The 21,553-nt window shown below is 42.1% G+C and overlaps 1 protein-coding gene across 4 annotated transcripts in view; it reads left to right on the forward strand.

The window, feature by feature from the left end:
- MYO1B (myosin IB) overlaps positions 1 to 21,553 on the forward strand; it is a 184,324-nt gene that overhangs the window by 37,550 nt on the left and 125,221 nt on the right. For all 4 annotated transcript variants that reach the window (XM_064586837.1, XM_064586838.1, XM_064586839.1 and 1 more), the window contains one exon: positions 16,285 to 16,400. In XM_064586837.1, the coding sequence (XP_064442907.1) occupies positions 16,285 to 16,400 (116 nt within the window). The remainder of the gene's footprint in view (positions 1 to 16,284; positions 16,401 to 21,553) is intronic.

Genomic DNA, 21,553 nt, shown 5'->3' on the forward strand with positions numbered 1-21,553 from the left:
ACAGTCATTTGTATGTTCAGAAGCCATGGTTGAGGGGGTATAGCTCAGGGTTAGAGCATTTGACTGCAGAAGCCATGGTTGATAAGGGGGCCAGCAAATGGAAGGACCTTAGTTCGGACTTTTGAACTCTGGTTATCCCTACAGACTTAGCAGCCCCTTTGTGAACCAGCTCAAGATCAGGGGACCCTCTTCTTCCATCCTGCCATCTATCCACTCGCCCCCACACCCCCAGTATCTGGAGATAAGAAATAGTCCCTGCCTTCACAGAGCTCTCACAAGGGACTGCTTGGCCTCTAGATATAAGTTATCAACTTTCTAGAGCATTCATAACTTAGTGATTTTCTGGATCTCCTGGCAGCTGACTTTGGAAGTAGAATCCCATGTGATCCTGTCATAATAAACCAAAAGCTCTGGGTAGACCAGCTGATTTACGCACATACTCCTGAACCACTGTCTGTGGTCTGGTGACCAGAATGAACTGGGTGGCTTAAGAAAATGATGTCCACCCCTAAGATTGGGGTAGGGTCAGCTTTTTCCAGAGTAGATGGGCTATATGTAAGTAGGTGAATAACCAAACAGATATATTGATTAACATGTTAAGAAGAGGAGAGAAAGAAAGGGGAATTAATGCTGATGAGGTCACTGCTGTAAATCTATCACATGTATGGTAGGGAGTTTGTAATGAAGAGGCTTTGTGGATGTTGATACCAAAAGAATATGCCCCATGGGAAGCATACGTATATCATTTGAGTTCTAGGCCTCAGGCTTCTAGGTGCCCAAAGGCATTCTTCTCACACTTTCTACTGAAGAGCTCCTAATGGCAGAAAAGAGTAAATAAATAGGTGCCCCAGGAACTCTGGGAACATAGTTGAAGTCCATCCACTTCAGAGAAATTTTGTTGAGATATTTGCTTCCAAAATAATTCAGTTTTATTCTGTTCTGTAATGCATATGGGTTTGTTTTTGTCTAATACTGCTCCTTGCAAACCCTTTGATTAATACGTATTTTTGGTGCTGACAGGTACATTTAGTTTGTTTTCTTTTTTAAACATTTTTTTAAAAAGATTTTATTTATTTATTTGACAGAGAGAGATAGCGAGAGCAGGAACAGAAGCAGGGGGAGTGGGAGAGGGAGAAGCAGGCTCTCCGTGGAGCAGGGAGCCCGACGTGGGGCTCGATCCCAGGACCCTGGGATCATGACCTGAGCCGAAGGCAGACACTTAACGACTGAGCCACCCAGGCGCCCCCGTTTAGTTTGTTTTCTATATGAATTGTCAGATAGGGCGACATCCTGATATAGAGGGCTGAATTAGTCCAACTTTAGGATCTTAAGTTAAACCAATTTTAATTGTGAGCGACTGCTTTGAAAGTTGAGTAAAAGTTGTCTTAATTTTTAGAAGTTAGTACTAGGAATCAGGATCCCCATAAAGATGGGATCAGATACTTCGATGAAAGATACTCAAGGGCATGCTCCAGCAACATCCATTCTTTGCTTTGAAGGGGGTTCACGCACCGAAGCCCCTAGTTGGTTCATCATCCTGTTTGTGGCTAGGCAGAGTCCCTAAATCTGGGACAGTTCCAGACGTTCATGTGATCTGTGCAGTAAGAGCTGTTCAGTTGGACATGGAGGAGGATCAGGTGAGAGTAGAGAGAGGGAATGTTGGCCCAATGGGGTAACAGGCAGGGTCAGAGACTCTCCTTTTATTCCTCCCTCTTGGCAGAGTGCGGTTCTGGCTGGGACAAGTTGCAGGATGTGCCTTTTGGTCTCACAGTCTGTGTGGGGTCAGTGTTGGGAAATGCTGGTTGTGACATAACTGAGCACTTTGTCAGAACTTCTTCCGCCCCCCCCCCCGCCCCCCCTGCCCCTGGCCAGACAGAATGGTGGCAGAATTTCATGGAGGAGACCCACCCAGACACGATTCTGTTTTTAGGGTGGCTGGTCAGGACTGTGGTTCTGTTCAGGAACAGGAAAGCTACAATTTAGGCGAGAGCAAGGACCAGGGCAAATTTGGAAACTAAAGCACCAAGGTGTCTGTTCTCTGACAAGAAGTATTTTTGGTGCTGACAAGTCGATTCAGTTTGTTTTCTATCTGAATTGTTAGGTTGAGGATCATCCAGAGGGGGCTGAATTAGTCCAATTTTAGGATTTTAAGTTAAACTAATTGTAGATGTAGAAGTGACTGGTTTGAAAGTCTAGTAAAAATTGTCTTAATTTTTAGAAGTTAGTACTAGAATTAAGATCCCCATAAGGATGAAATCAGATGCTGTTATCAAAGTTATGTAACTCGAAGTGCCCAATCTGTTCGGTTTAAAATAGTGCAAAGTAAATGAATAATACTAGCTAACATTTATATAATTATTTGAAGTTTCAAAAACACTTTCCAGTTATATAACTTATGAGTATAGTATATTCCTGGGAATTTGGCGTTAATGACTTACTAGTTTTTATTGCTGCATGACAGATTTCCCCCAAACTTCACAACTTGTAATAGCATACATTTCTTTTTGTTTTTTTTTTTAAGATTTTATTTATTTATTTGACAGAGAGAGACACAGCGAGAGAGGGAACACAAGCAGGGGGAGTGGGAGAGGGAGAAGCAGGCTTCCCGCGGAGCAGGGAGCCCGATGCGGGGCTCGATCCCAGGACCCTGGGATCATGACCTGAGCTGAAGGCAGACGCTTAACGACTGAGCCATCCAGGCGCCCCAATAACATACATTTCTTATCTCATTATTTCTGTGGGTCAGGTGTTGGGGCATGGCTGACCTGAGTCCTCTGCTCAGGGTTTTACCAGTCTGTCATTGGGGTGCCGGCCAGGTCTACAGGCTCACGGGAGGCTCGGTCCTTTTCCAAGCTCACGGGGATGTTGGCTGAGAGCGGGCAGGTGTTCAGACATCCAGTTTAATGTCATTCCTGCTACCCGGACATTCTCCGATCTTTTTTTCTTTTTAAAATTTGCTTTAAAAAGTCCATTTTTAAAAAAATTACAATTATGCTTTTGGAAAAAATAATTCAGATGGTACAGAAATGCGTAACATAAAAATGTGATTTTCTCAGCCCAGTTACCCAGTCTCATTTCTAGAAGTTAATAGTAGTTAAGAGAGTGGTGGGTCATTTTCCAGATTCTGTTAGCTTGATGAACAAATCAAATTTTTTTCTAGAGTTGGAAGTAGGAAGAGGATGGCTCTTTACCCAGTGAACCCAGACCCATAAATGTTTGAGTGAAAAAAGAACCATTTTTATTGTCTTCGCCCATCCCACCTAGACCATTTAGGGAGGGATTCCCTGACTTGGCAACATGAGACTGCTAGACTTCGTAGTGTACAGGTGGTTCACCATGAGCGGACTCTGCCTCCTGGGCTCACTGAAAAGGTAGACCTTCAGGAGACGTGAAGAACACATTGCGTGTGTTTCCCAGAGTATAGCTTTAGGGTTTGGAATGGAGACAGCATTAGAAGGCCAGATAAAGCTGGTGAAAAAGAGCAATCACAAGGCTAACGAGAAATGTTGTGTCTAATTTCTGAGCACAGTATCTCTTGGACAGTTTTATCATATTTTTCCAAACAATCATTTTTGGTGACAACTCCCCAGTTTCAACCTGCCTCAGCTCTCTTAAAACCTTTGGTGACTGGAAAATTTCTTTTATTTCTTCATTTCATCATGCAGGCACTCAGCAGTACTTGAAATATTTGTATAGTATTTATAATACATTAATTTAAATGTTCTTGGTGAAGCCATATTTGAGGTTTGATTTGGAGGAAATGAAGGCCTGACCTCAGGCTTGCAGCGGTGTTACGTTTGGATGGCTTTGTGGTGGGTACTAGAAGCAGAGACCAGAGCTCCAGTCCTGACTCTACCACTTACTGTCTGTGACACCGAGGGCAAGTGCCTTAACTCCCGGAGACTGTTTTATTATTGGTAAAATGGTAAATGGTAACAACTCACTTTTATTAAGCCTTATAGGTACTGTGTACTATTCTTTTTTTTTTTTTAAGATTTTTTTATTTATTTGAGAGAGTGAGAGTGAGAGAGAGCATACACACAGAGGGAGAGGGAGAGAGAGAGAAGCAGACTCCCCACTGAGCAGGGAGCCCGATGTAGGGCTCGATCCCAGGACCCTGAGATCATGACCTCAGCTGAAGGCAGACACTTAACCGACTGAGCCACCCAGGTGCCCCTACAGTGTGCTATTCTAAGCACTTTACATATATTTGTTCATTTAATTTTTTTTTTTTAAAGATTTTATTTATTTATTTGAGAGAGAGAATGAGATAGAGAGAGCATGAGAGTGGGGAGGGTCAGGGGGAGAAGCAGACTCCCTGCCGAGCAGGGAGCCTGATGCGGGACTCGATCCCGGGACTCCAGGATCATGACCCGATCCGAAGGCAGTCGCTTAACCAACTGAGCCACCCAGGCGCCCCTGTTCATTTAATTTTTACTAAAGTTCTACGCATTGTAGGTTTTTAAATTACCTTCATTTTACTCTAAGGAAACTGAGGCTTAGGAAGACAAATTAACTTGTCCAAGGTCACATGGCAAGTAGGTGATAAAGCTGGGCTTCACGCCCAGGACGTCCAGCTCCAGAGCTCATGCTTTTAATATTAGTCCCGTTGACTGTACATGGTTGCTCGGAGCATTCAGTGATACCGCTGAAGTCCAGGTAGTCACAGTCTGCAGTGTGCTGTTCAAAATAATTAAGTGTGCTATTGAAGAATGTATAGATTTGGAACGAGGCAGTCTCCACAATCCAGACACATAATTGAGATGATAGTCAGCATTCCTGCCACATGTTGAGTTAGCATTCAGCAGTGCAGTGACCTGATCTAGTGCGACAGCGAGTGCGTTCCGTTCTAAAGGCATAGGAGCTCACTGATCCAAGAAAAGTGGTCGCAACTGTTGGGATGATGCTCTCCCCCTCTGGAAGGTGGGAGAAGACCTTGGGAGGGGACTGTTTTTATCATGTTCACTACTGGATGGCGGGAGATTGACAGCTGCATGAGGTCCTTCACCTTTATGAGCACAAAATAGAGGAGGGGGAGCAGATCAGCACAAGGGGCATGTGGCCAAGTCGCGTGACCAGCTCAGCCACCCCCACCCCCAGGCACCTATTTCTGGTGTGACAGCTATACCACAGATCTATGTTCATGGCAGTCCTAATTTCTAAAGAGTTTTCAGACTCCGTTTTGGAGGGCTGGCGGCTGACATACAATGTGGCATGTTGGAAAAGGCACAGGCCTTTGGCACATAGACCTAAGGTTGAATCTTGGCCTCTCACAACCACTGGGACCAGTGTGAGTAATTGAGAGTCAGTTTTCTCATCCACACAGTAGGTATCATGATGCTTATCTTGTTGAGTCGTGATGGAGATTAAGGGGCCTCTGCCTGGTGCCTGGCACATAGTAGGTGTGGAGGACCTGGCAGGTGCCATGACCATTTGAAAACCCTGGAAACCCAGAATGAGTTTTCTTGAAGGTTTCAGATACTGAGATTTCCTTGTAATTACAGTCTTTCTCCCCTCCCCCAACTCTCGTTCCCTCCCTGTCTCCCACTCTCTTCCTCCCTCTTTTCCCTACCCCCCTTCCTCTTTGGTATTCATTGAACAGATTCCATTTTTGTTGTATTACTACTTTAATTAGCCACAAATACTGTTTTCAGCTCGTAGTATACCTGTAACCAGGACCACTCTGTGCCTTAGCTAAGAGAGTTTTATTAGGTCTGGAGAACGATACATATTTGGAAATACTTGTCTCATAATAGAGTTTGTCTCAACAATGGTATTATAGTATTGTGTTACCCTGCTCTAAAATAAAGGCTGCCTGAGATGATATTTTTAGCTAGTATTTTCGTGTGGCATAGAACTCATATATAGTTCTTTAATGCATAGTCTGAAATGACTGGCAGCACAGGAACAGAGGATTATAACACAGGAACAGATGGTAGTTTAGTCAAGCCTTGGACTGACAGTGACCATGCCTGACCAGCTAGCTGGCCTCCCTCGGCAGCCGTGGTTTGGGTGACCCCAGGCCTGTGTATGGGCTCCAGGTCTAAGACCAGTGATTTATGGCACAGCAGAGGTAAAAAGATGAACAGGGCTTATTTCTTTCCTCAAACTTTGAATTGAGAAATACAGAAAAAATAAAATATCAATGAAAGCAGATCCTGGCAGTCATGATATAGTGAGGCCATGATGGGCCATGTTGCAAGCAGAAACTATGAAAAAGCATCTTTGAAGTAGACCAGCTATGGAGTAGACAGTGAGAAAACCAGTTAGTGGCAGGCCCAGAAGCAGCAGAAACATGATCAGGGGATGAGCACATTGATCGTGGAACCGGATGGAAGCCTTCACCAACCCGCTCCGCTTGGCATAGTGCCGCCCTGCACCCATACTCACTCTTGGGTCCCAGCCTTTCTTGCAGCTTGCTGATAGGTTGTCCAGGGGTTCCTGGGTGTGTTCCTTAGTACGGTAAAACTCAGCGCTTGATGTAACTTGACAGCATCTCTGTGCTGAGCAGCTCAAAGAGCCTGCCCAAATCACATTTCTCTGTTCCAATGTCACAGACTTTGGTGTAGAGCTTTGACTTGAAACGATCTCTGACACTAATGGTGAGATCTTGGGCAAGTCTCTCTCTTTTTTTTTTTTTTTTTTTTTTTAAGATTTCACTTTTTATTTGAGAGAGAGAGAGAGGCAGAGGGAAAGGGAGAAGCAGACTCCCTGCTGAGCAGGAAGCCCGACACAGGACTGGATCCCAGGACCCTGGGCTCATGACCTGAGCCAAAGGCAGACACTTAACCACCTGAGCCACCCAGTCCCCAACCTTGGGCAAGTTTTAAAAACCTTTAAATGCCTTCGGTTTCTTCTTCTGTGAAAATAGGCTATTATTAGTATGAGTTATATATATATTTTGCTTATGTATCACAAATATGTTCTTAGGGGCACCTGGGCGGTTCAGTGGGTTAAGCGTCTGCCTTCAGCTCAAGTCATGATCCCAAGGTCCTGGGATCGAGCCCCACGTGGGGCTCCCTGCTCAGCAAAGAGCCTGCTTTTCCCTCTTCCCCTCCCCCTTGCTTGTGCTCTCTTTCTCATGATCTCTCTCTCAAATAAATAAAATCTTTAAAAAAAAAAAAAACCAAAAAAATCCCAAATATGTTCTTAGACTGTGTATATGAGGCACACATGTGAATGACACTATGTTGGATAGAAGACCCAGATAGTAGGCTACACGGTTATTGACCTTACATTTGTAATTTTTTCACTCGGGCCATTTTTCACAGTTTTGAACGGTGTCTAAAAAACCAACCAAAGTGTTTGCTAGACCAAACTGTGTTTTTAAAAAACCAAATAAGACAAAAGTCCTCTTCCAGGGAATCTGGGAAATCTTACAAATGGCTAATTAAAAACACTGTGGCACATAATGTCTTAATGTCTTGTGATCCAATTCCCAGGATCTGAGACCCAAGAAGAGGGTATATTCCTCCTCATGAAGTGAATAGCCTCTTGTCGTCTCTGAAGATTCCACCAGCTTGTCTTGTGTAATCATTTTCTTGGGTTCCTAGGCTTTCAATGTTAGTTTCATTAAGACAGACCTCATGTGCTCATCTGAAAACTCTTCAAGTCCCTGTATACAAAGACCATTTTGTAAGACTTGCACATTATGGGACTCCTTAATGAATTTCTCTGAGATATGAGCGATGTCATAGGTTTTCAAGTCCTGCCTTGGTTATTTTACGGTGGCCAGCAGATTCCAACAGAGCCAAACTGTGAGTTTCCGTGATCACAATAGGTAGTATTTATGGGACACTTGCTGTGCATCGGGTGCTGTGTTTCCTAGTTTAACACAGAATCCCATTTAATCCTCAGAATTAGATGACGGAGGAACCAGTGTTCTCCTTCTTGTTCAGATGAGGAAATGGGTTTGGAGAGGTTAAGTATATTACCCAGGTTCACACAAAACTGAAAAACTTCGCCAGATAACTTGGAACCAAGGTTCACACAGTATTTCAAATGCATTTAAAGCATTAAATTCTGTATGACATAGAATCTGAGTGAAGAGCTCAAGAACAAGTCAGTCTGTTTCAGCATCTAACCCCCTCACTCCACACACTGACTCTTTTTTTTTTTTTTTAAGATTTATTTATTTATTTGAGAGAGAGCATGAGTGCATGCTTGTGAGGCCGGGGGTGTGGGGGGTGGCAGAGGAGAGAATCCCAAGCAGATTCCCCACTGAGTGGGGAGCCTAATGCCGGGCTTGATCTCACAACCCTGCGATCAGGACCCGAGGCAAAACCAAGAGTCAGATGCTTAACCAACTGAGCCACCCAGGCACGCCTTTTTTAAAGATTTATTTATTTATTTGAGAGAGAGGGAGAGAGCGAGAGAGCACACACTGACTCTTACTTCAGAACTGCTCTCAAATTTGATGGCGCTCAGTCTCATCACCCTGACATTTGAGGCTCTCTGCAGTTTGATCCCAGTCTTATTTTCTGGGCTATTACTCACTGGAGGTCTTTGCTCTAGGCAAGCTGTCTCATTCTTGTCTTTGAAATATGGGTGGGTAGGCCTTTGTGCCTCTATGTTTTAATCCATGTTGGAGCATGTGCCAGAATTTCCTTCCTTTGTAAGACTGAATATATTCCATTGTATCTCTGTACCTCATGTTGTTTATCCATTCTTCCATCAGTGGACACTTGGGCTGCTTCCACCTTTGGGGAACAATGCTACGGTGGACCTGGGCGTATACAGATAACTGTTTTGAGTCTCTGGCAATTCATACTTAAAAAAATTTTTTTTGAAGGAAAAAAGAGGAGTTCAATTATTACCTAAAACCCGAATTCTCTTATGCCACTCTTTGGGGGCACATTACTTTGTGTCAGTCATGCCCATCCTTTTAGACCTGCTCACATCTTCTGACTTTCTGGATTGTTCTTGGACCTCTGCAGTTCACAGTGATCGTTCCCTCACGTAGACCCAAAGCACTCACCTAGGCAATAAGAAGACGAATGACTCATTTAACCAGGAATTGCTTAAATCTTATTTCATCTCTTTTTGTGGCTAGACAACTCTTTAAGATTTACGTTTGATGATATAGACGTCTCACCTCCTAAGCTCGAGTATAAGCCACTCAGGAGCCCAGACCATAGGAGTGTCTTGTGGTTCCCACTGTGCCTAACATGATGTTGTGCGTAAAGAAGGCTCTCAGTAACCGCGTTGCTTGCTTCTTCAGTGGTTGTAGCCTGAATTCTGTCAAGGCAGTTGGTGCAGCTGTGTAGCCGTGGGAAGAGGTATTTTTACCTGTGTCCTGATCCATGCTGGATTTGAAGTGTTATTGCTGTGCAGGCGAGAGTGGCTTGGAGAAACGTGGCTAGCATCCTGGGATTTGGAGGGATCCTACACATTCTTTAATACTTCTTTGGTGCCATTTTAGACTAAATCGTTAGCATTAAGTAAGATATTTCATGAAATATTTCCTGTTGCCTTGCCACTCTCCTGGTTTATTTCTGACATTCAAGGATGATTATTATACGGGTCTTGCATTTCTTCATGATGGAGGCACACACTTTGTGTACTAGGATAAACATTAAAAAAAAATCTTTTCTATTGAGATGAGACATTTTTCCTGTAACTACATCTTTTCCTCCCCCCTCCTCCTTTTTCGTTTATCCCTGGTGGCATGAGGGTTTCAGCATTCCTCAGGGAGTCATAGAGGAGGCTTCTGCCCAACAGAGTGGGTCTCTGTGATACAAGGGTGAAGATGCTCTTGGAAGGCATTGCACAACACAAGTTTCTGTGATTAGGCATTCTGCTTGGCCACTTCTTCCCCAAGCTTCACAGACCTAAAGAATAGCATGGATGGTGTGCTCTGATGAAAAAGGAGTGGACTCTTGGCTCCTTGTCCTGATTGCACTTCTGTTAGATAATGTGGTCATACCATTAAGGTGGAGAATTCATATCTATCTCATGGGGATTGAGGGAGAGTTTAGTAAAAAGGTGTTTAAGTGCATGTTTTATGCCAGCACTTTTTTTTTTTTTTTGAGATTTTATTTATTTGAGAGAACAAGAGCAAGCATGGTTGGGGGGAGGAGGCAGAGGGAGAAGGAGGAGGAGAAGCAGAACCCTCCCCCCCCCACCGATCAGGGAGCCTGACGTGGGGCTCGATCCCAGCACCCTGAGATCACGACCTGAGCTGAAGGCAGATGCTTAACCAACTGAGCCACCCGGGCGCCCCTGTGCGAGCACTTTAATAGGTTTGGGGATGAGTTGTTAAGTAACTGGAGATGGTAACACAAATAACTAAAATTCATTCTGAAGAAAATCAGGAAGCTGGTAGATAGGCAGATGGGATGCCTGGTTAGAGCCTCAGCAAAGCAGGGGCTTTAAAAAATGTATTTTGGAAGAAATTGATATTGAAAGCAGCGTCAAATAGTCATGATGGTGAAAACAAGTCATTGTAAGATTACCGTACGTGTATTTTGCGGTTTAGTTATAGTTTTATTTTCAGTTTCATATGGGGAATTGGAATGTAAACTTTCAGAATTTAGAGCTTCCGAAGGTCTTAATGTTGCCCCGGGGAAGAACTATGATAACAGATCTCTTCTGACTTTCCTGCGTATGGACACTAATGTTTCGTTCATTTAGTATTGCAGTCGAGTCTGCGTACAGTTCCACATAATTGAGACTCGAAAAATATCCAAACTGTGCTTCACTATTTAACTTGAAAAAAGTTTCTTTGGCTAGATATCTTTCCAAAATGTATTGTGTATATCCTTGTCATCAAAACCAGAATACTGTCTCTCATTTTGGCCTTTGATTGTCATGCTGTGTTCTGAGTTGGTGCCGTGTAATAAAGCAGCGCTCAGGGCCCGCTGAGCTGAGCTGCTGGCTCTTACTCTAAACAGCTCTTCATTGTTATGCTTGCAAAATTATTGTGATCACTTCTTACTCCTTTTCTTTCTTTCTTTGCTTCTCTTTCCCTCTATCTCTTTTCCTTTTTCCATTAGTGGCCATTGTTTCTTCCCTGAGGGTAGGAGTTCTTAACTCAGTCTGTCAACTGTATGCAAACTTTTATGTGCCTATTATATGTGTGTTTTTTTTCTGGGGAGAAGTTTTGTAGCTTTCATTGGCATTTCAAAGGGATCTACAACTAAAAAAAGGTTAAGAAGTGCTCTGTAGAGGTATTTTTTGAACTGTAAGTTTCAACCTGTTAATGGGTGATCAAAACCACTTGATGGGTTAAGACCAGCAGTTTTAAAAAAAATTTGTAATGAATAGAATTGAACAAATCCTATCAGCGTATCACATACGGTAAGAGTATTTAGGGTTTTGTGGAAGTTTTGCTTCATACATATGTGTGTACGTGTATGTAAATATACACTTAAACACATACTTCGTCGTGATGAAAATCTATTTCTTAGTGAAACATTTGAAATACGCTGCTACAGAATGGCCCCAATTTAGAGATGTTGTTGCTCTTTCTCTGGAGTGTGCCGAGTTTATTAGAAATGTGGCTAAAATGAAAGTAAGTGAGGCCAGAAGGATTTTCTCTCCTGTTTTGAAATGTTTACAGGATTGATTACATCGGAATATTTAAAGAGGAAAGTAAGATAGAAGGTAGGTCAAGAGCGACAGTGTCACGGCTGCTGCCATCAATAGTAAAACACGCTTCCGTGGGTCCTGAAGGTGAAGACCACAAGCGGTGGTTTTCACCTGTGGTTACACATGACTTTTAGGGAGACTTAAAATTTTGTTTTAAAAGATTTTATTTATTTGTTTATTTGAGAGAGAGATAGCAAGAGAAAGCATGAGCTGGGCGGGATGTGAGGGGGAGGGGCAGAGGGAAAGGGAAAAGGAGAACTCCGCGCTGAGCAGGGAGGCCAACACGGCTTGGTCCCAGGACCCCAGGTTCATGACCTGAGCCAAAGGCAGACGCTTAACCGACTGAGCCACAACTGGAGAGACTGGGGTTTAGATTACATATATCAGGGGTCTTTCTTCTGGGTTCTGAATTGCTGGATGCACGTACTCCAGAAAATACTTCAGTTTTCACTGTGTTCACAATAGGAATACTCTGAGTATTATTTGGTTATTCACAAGGCATTTGTTCTGGAATGCTACAGATATCTGAAATATGAAGACGGAGATTGTTTTGACTTAGGAATGTTTGTACATTCTTGATTTAATGTCTGCCCTTGAGAAATGAAAAAGTTGCTAATCGAATGTCATTTATAAAAAGTTAGAGTTTTCCCCTCCCCCTCCCCCAGCATCCTTCCCCCTCCTCCTCCCCTCCTCTCCTCTCTCCCCTTCCCCTCCCCTCCACTTCCTTTTTCCTTCCCAGATGTCAGAGGCTGGTCCCACAGGGCAGTGGGACTAAAGGGGGCTTTCCAGTGTCATAGTGGTGGTGTGCATATGCCTGAGTACTTGGGGTGCAAAGGCTGGGAACCTGGAGGTGTGGTGAGCTGGGAAGGGGCTGAGATGGTTAGGAGGTTGATTACATCGAGTAAGTAAGTACATTGATTGAGCAAATACATACATACAAGGGAAATGAGAGCCAGGCTTGTCTCTGTTGGAGAAGGTAGATAGAACCTAACTGGGAGATAGTCTTGGCCATTACGGGGAAGGAGTCCCTTTCAGTGTAATTCACTTAATGGGAGAACATCCTCTGGATTCCAGTAGGAGTTTCTCTGGGTTCTTTGGGGCCCAGGGACAAAAGCGAGGTGTGGGTGCAGCCATCCAGTGGCCTGCTGGGAAATGAACTGAGCCGCGGGAGGCCTTTTAGTGGGCGCCATTGGTATGGGCATTATCCGAGCTCCAGAGTAGTAGTGTATCCTGGACACAGAATACACACACCTCTTATTACCAGTCCAGTAAGTGAGTGGAACTCCGGGGGGCAAGGGATGAATCCTGTTTGCCACTCCCTTTTGTAAAGACATAAGCTTTTCTTTTTCTATTTTTCTCCGGGGCATATTCAGAATAAAGTGGACACACCCAGCCCTTTCACGTACATATCTGACTTTAAAAAACTCTTAATGCCATTAGTTAGTCCAACCTCTTAATGCCAGTGGTTACTAAGTGAGTTAGTTTATAGTTCTTTTTAGAGCATGGCACAATGAGAAGATACCAACTTTAAATCATATGCAGTTGCTTGTTAAAAAAATAATAATGTATTCTCATTTGTCAGTCCAAATGTTAATTGATGTAAACATGAACTATCTGGTCGCCATTGTTCTGATCCCCAAAAAGGAGGTGTAATCTGCTATTGCAGTTACCTGAATGTAGAATGGATAGCTGCCCAAGACCAGAGAAGAATCATAAACTCTACTCAGTCAGTCAGCTGCTATCAGGAATTCTTCCGGGTCTCAGAGAAAGGAGAACTGCGACTGAACATTTGAGTTATTTGTTGACACAGTGTGGGAATATTTAAATCTTTGACGAATGCACGTAGACCCTTCAAAGAAGAAACCCATAAACAGCAAGGGTAGGCGTCATGGTAGAGGACAAATCTAGTTAGGAATTCAAGATTAGAGGATACATATCTGAAACATACACATAAAGTAGAATGGGGAGATAGTGCGGTTTCTTTTACTGTTTCCTTATTTAGATTGATAAAGCTCGTCCTGCTTGACCCCTTTTCTGATTTGTTTTGAACTGTGTTGGAGTACCAGTAATTGTTGCTGGGTAACAAGCCAGCTCCCCAAATTAGTGGCCTAAAACAACAACCATTTATTTGTGCCCAGTTCTCTGGGATAGCAGTTTAGGTGGACTTTAGGTTGAGGTGTCTTCTGCTGGTCTCAGCCGGCATCATGCATCTGACTTTAGGCATCTGGTGGCCTGACCGGGCCTGGGTGGCCTAAATGGCTTTGCTCAAAGCTGGGTGTCAGGATCTGCAGCTCAGGGCACCTCAGCCATGCATGTGGCTCAAGCCCATTCACATCATGGCTTCCAGCCACGGCCATAAAAAAGGGGTTCCTCCTACACAGGTACTTTTCACGCCTCTGCTTATGTCTCATCTTATAATGTCCCACTGGATATTTGACAGTCAGGTCACACGGACGAGTCCAAACTGAAGGACTGGAGGAATAAATGATCTTTTGATAGAAAGAGTGGCAAAGTCACATGTCAAAGGGATGTATGCCTACAGGGGTGGAAGGAATTGTTCTAGCCATCTTTGCAAACAATATCCCACAGTAGGAACCTGAGGGGAAAGGATATAGTTTAAAGGTTTGTTCGGTGGCAACACGTGGCATATAGGTTTCATAAAATCTTAGGCACTGTATGCAGTGTACTTGCTATTTTATTTCAACAGAAGAATAATTATATGAGAGTCACTTTCTTAGTGACGAGCTGGCCCTGTACAAATCAGTCATTCAGTTAACAAATATTTACGGGGCATCATTAATGGGCCAGGCCGTTTCGAGGTGTTAGGGGAAGAGCTGGTGGGGGGGAAGCACACATAATTCAGTGTGTATAAAAGTCACAAGTAACAAAGAGAAACTTATAACTCAGTCGTGTGGCTTTTGATTTTGGGTTTGAGGCAGCAGAGTTGTTCAATTTGTCAGAATGCTACAGAGGCAGATTTTTATCAAGAATGTAGCTGCTGTTAAGTTTGGTTTTAAAGAGCAGCTTGACCATTGGTTTCTCTGCCGAGAGCAAATATCTGTCTCAATTATTGTGGTTCTAGAAATTACCTAAAAAAGGTGAGTCATGTGCTTTTCTGCTGAAGAAGGCTGGTCTTTTAATCAGCAGATATTAAAAGAATAACCAGCCATTACATTTTCATCTCTACCATTGTAGCTAATTCTAGTATATTCGCTAGAAGCGATTGAGACCATTACTCAGTCTCCAGCATCTCCCACCTCCTTGCCCAGGTAGGTTGGAGTGGGAAGAAACCTTTTTGAAAATGCAGAAAGTTAGGAAACTTGGAATCATTTCTCGTCAGGCTAGATTAATTGGTCCTAGTGATAGAATGTCAGAAATGAATGTCAGAAATAAATGTAGAAACTGCGTGGGAACAGAGTTGTCTTTCACAACAGGGGTCTTGTCTATGCTTGAGAGGATGAAAAAGTATGTGTAGAAATGACCTGTTCAGTTTTCCGGGTTCAGGGAGAAGTCTTTTGTAATTAAAATAATTGTGACCTATGTTAAAAAAAATCAGAACGTTCATACTGTTCTGTTTGCTATTCCGTTCAGTTTTCTAGAAAGATCTGACAATCTTGAATCCAGTGGTGGCAATACGGGAAAAATTTGTTGCTCTAAAAAATGCCACCTTTTGTTGCATGACACTGGAAAGGTGGGAAAGTTAGAGTTGACTTTTTTCCTTTCTTTTTTTCTTTTACCTCTTTCTTAAAAAAATTTTTATCACTTACCTGTTTTTGTTCATGTCTCCACGCTGCCCCCCTCCCTCATGATGTTGAAACTGAAAGGAAAAATGAAGCCACTAAAATGAGTTTCAGTTACGTGACTTTTGCTCATGGCCTGGTGCTAGTCTTTGTACGGAATGAACTGAATCGGACTACTCTTGCTGCCAGGAATCCAGATCAAAATGAAAAGGAAGATTAATAGCGTTCCAGTTTGTAGTGTGAGAGGGTTCATGTCTGCTAAAATACAGTATCGATCCCTCTAGAAGTACATTTACATTCCACATTGAATTTAAATTTGACATTAAATATACTCTCCTTTAGAAAGTACATTTAAATTCTGATGTTACAGTATGTTAGATAGAATATGAGATTATGTTGTTTGAACGCCCAAGGGATCAACGTGGCTCTCATACGGAGCTGTCTGCTGTCAGAGCCCATTGGAGAGATTGACGGGCTGGGGTAAGGCCAGTCCCAAAGTAAAGGCCCTAGTTGATAGGTATGGATGTGGTTCAGGCGGAGGGAAATCCTGGGTTACAGTGGACGGCAGGATAAAGATGAGAGAAGGAGACACCAGTTCTAACCGGAATAAGAGAAAGCATAGCTGTTGCTCAAAATTAGCTGTGGTTGGTGACGAAACTTTTGGCAAGTGTGACAGGACTGTGAACTCTTACCCAGGACCTTAAATTAATCTAGAGATTTATTTTGAAAGGTATTTTCAATGTATAAATCTGTGCCTTCCATTTATCAGCAAAATGAATAAACATTATTGACCATGTGTCTTTGGAGATATTAAGTGTTCTTGAAAAGTATGAATGGTCACGCAGTAGAACTAGTTTTGTTTTTAAAAGGATGAAACCATGAGACAGTGTGATTTAAGATGTTAAAACATGTCCTGTGTAATAATGAGGATATTTTTTGTTCTTTCTTTTGCCAGACGTACATTGGAAGTGTGGTTATATCGGTTAACCCATACCGGTCCTTACCCATTTATTCACCGGAGAAAGTAGAAGATTACAGGAATAGAAATTTTTATGAACTGAGCCCTCACATGTAAGTACGGGACTGAGGCGCTAAGTTTCTCTTTCACTGCAGGGATGTGTAGTTGACAGATGCGTCCAGCTGTTTCCCTCGAGTCTCAGGAAAATGTTGTCGTCATTTTTTAAAATTAGAGGAAGGAATGTGAAAGTCAATTGTTATGCCTTATTTTAAATTTCAAAAAAGGCAGAATACTTCATTTGGCGTCAGACTCTTCAAGTTCTGATATATTTGGGTTCAGTATGTAAAATATGTTCTATTGCAAATTGTGTATAAGTAGCAGCTGCTGCTAATTATTTTTGCAAATAAAACAAGAATGTACATTGTTTATTCTTTTAAAGAGCCCAAGCAGCATTTTCGTGGGTTGGGTCAAGAAAGATCCCAAGTGTTGGGTTGTGTAATGGTTTTTCAGCAAAAGGAATAGATAATACCTTCAGTTTATAAATCTTCATAGACATTGACATTGTTCACCAGATGTGTATATGAGGCCAATGATTTCACCTTCCCCAAAGATAGTCACTTGTTTGATTTTTTTCTGAAGGTCACTTGTTAGTGTAAAGAATTTCTATAAATAACAAGCTACAATAATTACATAGCGCCAAGGTTGAAGAACTCTGAACTAAAGTGAAAGAGCCTGTAGACTTTTAGTTGTGGTCTAGCAGAAAAGAATTTTCTCTCTCTGATTGAAGATGAGCTATGGGCTCTGTTACTTTTGATAGAAAATAAAATCTAATAATTAAAGAATATATATATACCCCAGTCTTAGATGTTTCTCTTGATAGCGTAGCACATACTGACATTTTTGGACTGTTTGGAACTAAAAATTTAAGTTAATTCCTGAAAATGGTTGTTAAAAGCTAAATACTGTATATTTTGCCAATCAAGTAGATTCTGATTATTCTGTTTTTGTCTACAAGTGGATTTTGCAAGTCATCTTGTTTCGTTTTGCCTGGAGAAAAATAAAATCTTGAAATTTGTTTTATAAAGTTATCCCTGTAGTTAAGTCCCTGTAATGAAATACTTTATTTTTTTCTGCATTTTATTTATTTTTATTTTTATTTTTATTATTTTTTTATTTTTTAAAAGATTTTATTTATTCATTCATGAGAGACAGAGAGAGAGAGAGAGAGGCAGAGGGAGAAGCAGGCTCCCAAGGAGCAGGAAGCCCGATGCAGGACTCGATCCCAGGACCCTGAGATCATGACCTGAGCCGAAGGCAGACGCTTAACCATCTGAGCCACCCAGGCGCCCTTTTTTTTTTTTTTTGCATTTAAAAAAATTTTATTATGTTATGTTAATCACCATACATTACATCATTAGTTTTTGATGTAGTGTTCCATAATTCATTGTTTGTGTATAACACCCAGGGCTCCATTCAGTACTTGTCCTTTTTAATACCCATCACCAGGCTAACCCATCCCCTCACCCCCATCCCCTCTAGAACCTTCAGTTTGTTTCTCAGAGTCCATAGTCTCTCATGGTTCGCCTCCCCTCCAATTTCCCCTCCTTCATTTTTCCCTTCTTACTCTCTTCTTCTTTTTTTTTAACATATAATGTATTATTTGTTTCAGAGGTACAGGTCTGTGATTCAACAGTCTTACACAATTCACAGCGCTCCCCATAGCACATACCCTCCCCAATGTCCATCCCCAGCCACCCCATCCCTCCCACCCCCCACCACTCCAGCAGCCCTCAGTTTGTTTCCTGAGATTAAGAATTCCTCATATCAGTGAGGTCATATGATACATGTCTTCCTCTGATTGACTTATTTCGCTCAGCATAATACCCTCCAGTTCTATCCATGTCGTTGCAAATGGCAAGATTTCATTCCTTTTGATGGCTGCATAATATTCCATTGTGTGTGTGTATATGTGTGTGTATATATATATATATATACCACATCTTTTTTATCCATTCATCTGTCGATGGACAGCTTGGCTCTTTCCATAGTTTGGCTATTGTGGACATTGCTGCTATAAACATCGGGGTGCACATACCCCTTTGGATCCCTACATTTCTGTCTTTGGGGTAAATACCTGGTAGTGCAATTGCTGGATCGTATGGTAGCTCTATTTTCAGCTTTTTGAGGAACCTCCATACTGTTTTCCAGAGTGGCTGCACCAGTTTGCATTCCCACCAACAGTGGAGGAGGGTTCCCCTTTCTCCGCATCCTTGCCAACATCTGTCGTTTCCTGACTTGTTAATTTTAGCCACTCTGACTGGTGTGAGGTGGTATCTCATTGAGGTTTTGATTTGGATTTCCCTGATGCAGAGCGATGTTGAGCACTTTTTCATGTGTCTGTTGGCAATTTGTATGGAACCAGAAATACTTTATTTGATGACTATTTGTTTTAAATTCTAGGCCTTGAAACCATGCTTCCCAGAGTAAGATGCTTAGATCAGGGGTGTTAGAATCCCCCAGGAGCTTATGAAATATCTAGTTTCCTAGGCCTTAACTCTAGCAAGCCAGGAATCTACATTTTTCACAAGCTTTCCAGGTGATTCTTATGTACGTGCAAGTGTGAGAACATGTTGTCTTAGATGTATATTTACCAATATTTTCCTTTCCTTAACTGCTTATAGCAAATCATGATCTTTATGCAAGCAGTCTTCATAATATAATAATGGTTTGTTATTTATTATTTACATGTATGATAACTCATTTTATTCTCAGAATAATTCTGTGAGGTGTAGGTATTATTACAAATGGGGAAATTTTCCCAAAGCCATGCAGCTCATGGGTGGGGAGCTGGGCTGTGAAAACAGTGCCTCTCAGCTAGAGATGGGTTTTGCCATTTTCTTGGCAGGGCCTCTTGCTGTGCACCTCCATCAGCACCCCAGGCCCTCCAAGGTCACCTTAGCTGTGCCTCACTTTATCTCCAGAGACTGCCTGTCATTCTTCCATTTGCAGCTTTAATCTCCAGTTTGGGGATGTTTAGATATATAACAGATGTCTATTCTAGAACACAGAAGTTCATGCTCTGTAATATCCATTTTTATCCCCACCCCTGGAAGATTTCTAAGAGTCTCTGTGGCACTGCTGCCCTCGTTTACCCCCTTACTTCCCAAGGGATCTAGCCACGATGAGCTATAAGATAATTATCCAGTGTACAATTTTTTTTTACTCAGTAAATGTTTGTTAGATTGAGTTAGGCAACAAAACTTTTTACCATGGTCTATGAAACACCGTGCATGGGGTGGCGGTGCAAAGTCCAGGTTTATCTAATGAATCTGAATTTGCCAGATTTGTATCACACCCGCCTTCCCATCTTGCTTTGTTCTTTAAGTCCTCACCACACTCCTTTCCACCGGGTCATATTTCCACATTCTGTACCTTCTTCCTGGAATGCTTTTCCCTCCCTTTTCCCCAGGCAACTCCTGTTCTTCTGCTAGTTCTCAGATTGCCTTAGACCTCCTCAGGGAAGGACCGTCCCTTGCCCCCTCCCGGCCAAGGTCAGATCCCTTGCCCTTGTCACAGTTCCAGGTTAATATTGCTTTATGGGATTTTTTGATTCATGTCAGCCTCACCTGGCATGCCAGCTCACCATAACGTTATTAGTGCCTCAAAGTAAGTTAAGTGCTGGGAATATATTGAACAGGACTTGGGACTCGAGTCCCAGCTCTTCCACTCGCAAGCTATGTAATCTTGAGCAAATTACTTGAAAAAAACTTCAACTCAGAAATTAAGCAATTTGCTCTGTTCAGTGGGAAAATAATTATTAACTCCTAGGATTTTTGTGAGGGGTAACTATCTAGTAGATATTTAGATAATATAATTATCTGGTATATGTCAAGTGCTTAGTATGGAATGGGCCACAGCCTTGTAGTAAAGGAGAGCAGCTGCTATTAACAGTGATAAATGTAATTATTGTAATAATGAGAAGTATGGAACACATTTTGAGCATCCTAACATGCCCTTTCTTACCAGTTTCTCCTCCATGGTGGGACATTTTCTACTTCCTTTATTTATTTATTTTTTTAAAAGATTATTTATTTGAGAGAGAGCGAGAAAGAAAGCTCGAATGGGAGGGTTAGAAGGAAATGGAGAGAGAATCTCAAGCAGACTCCATGCTGACCATGGAGCCCGAGGCTCAATCTCAAGACCCTGAGATCCTCACCTGAGCCGAAACCAAGAGTCGGATGCTTAACCGACTGCACCACCCAGGCGCCCCTCCACTTCCTTTAAAGCATTTTCCCTGCATCATTCTTTGTGAATGTCCAACTTTAATAGTGTCTGAAATGGGGTTCGTGCTAGCTAGGTTTCTTACTAAAACCTAGTCCGACATTCTCAAATAGGAATTTTGCAGTATAATAAGATAGATGACTTTAGGCTTTTGATGTATTCTAATGGTAACTCTTTTAAGAACTTGATCCCAATTGGAATAAAAAACTTAAACAGCTGCTCAGACCACGTATACTTTGAAAATTTTGCCAATTAATTTACCCCAGATGACATTTGGAATTTAATTTGACCTGGTATTGACTATTAGTCTTCGGAAATATCCAGGTACTTCTCTTCTAGCTCATGTATTTTTGAAGGTGTCCAGAAATTATCTTTCTTTAAATTTCAGATCATTGAAAAATATTTACATTTCATGTGGGTATGTGACTTTGAGATAGTGTATAAATGAGTAAAATGAGTATAAATGAGTAAAATGAAAATAAACAGTGGTTTCGTACCTATATTCCTTTTCAAAGGTATTTTCTGCTGGCATACCTCTTCTCCTGCTCCCTTCTTCTCTGAACTCCTCCCCCCTCTGTGTTCGGAGCCACACCTTGAGTGTGGTATCCCTGGGGGTCATGTCCAGAAAAAGGAGGCGTCCATGGGGCAGCTTAGATGACACCGTTTGCCTTTCCATTGTGTAAAGAGTGCCTCTCCAATGTGATTCTAAGGTTCTTTGGACATTAGGAATTTTTTTTTTACGTATCCCGGTGAGGACTTAGTACCTTCAGATAACTCAAGAACTGTATTCATGGAGAAGTACCTCAGATCACCCAACCGCATAGATAGGAAAGAATGATAGGGAAGAGATGAGGAAAATAATTAAACTACTTAGTTACCCTCCACTCAGTTAGAATAGCACCATGACAATCCACCTGATATTTTATTTACCAAATCCACTGGCCTTTTGTTGGGTGATTGCTTTTTGACCTTGCAGCACTAGATA

The sequence above is a fragment of the Mirounga angustirostris genome, unplaced genomic scaffold (genome assembly GCF_029215605.1).
Source record: "Mirounga angustirostris isolate CCGP_5_RB_7025 unplaced genomic scaffold, mMirAng1.0.hap1 SCAF_3, whole genome shotgun sequence".
NCBI lineage: Eukaryota > Metazoa > Chordata > Mammalia > Carnivora > Phocidae > Mirounga > Mirounga angustirostris.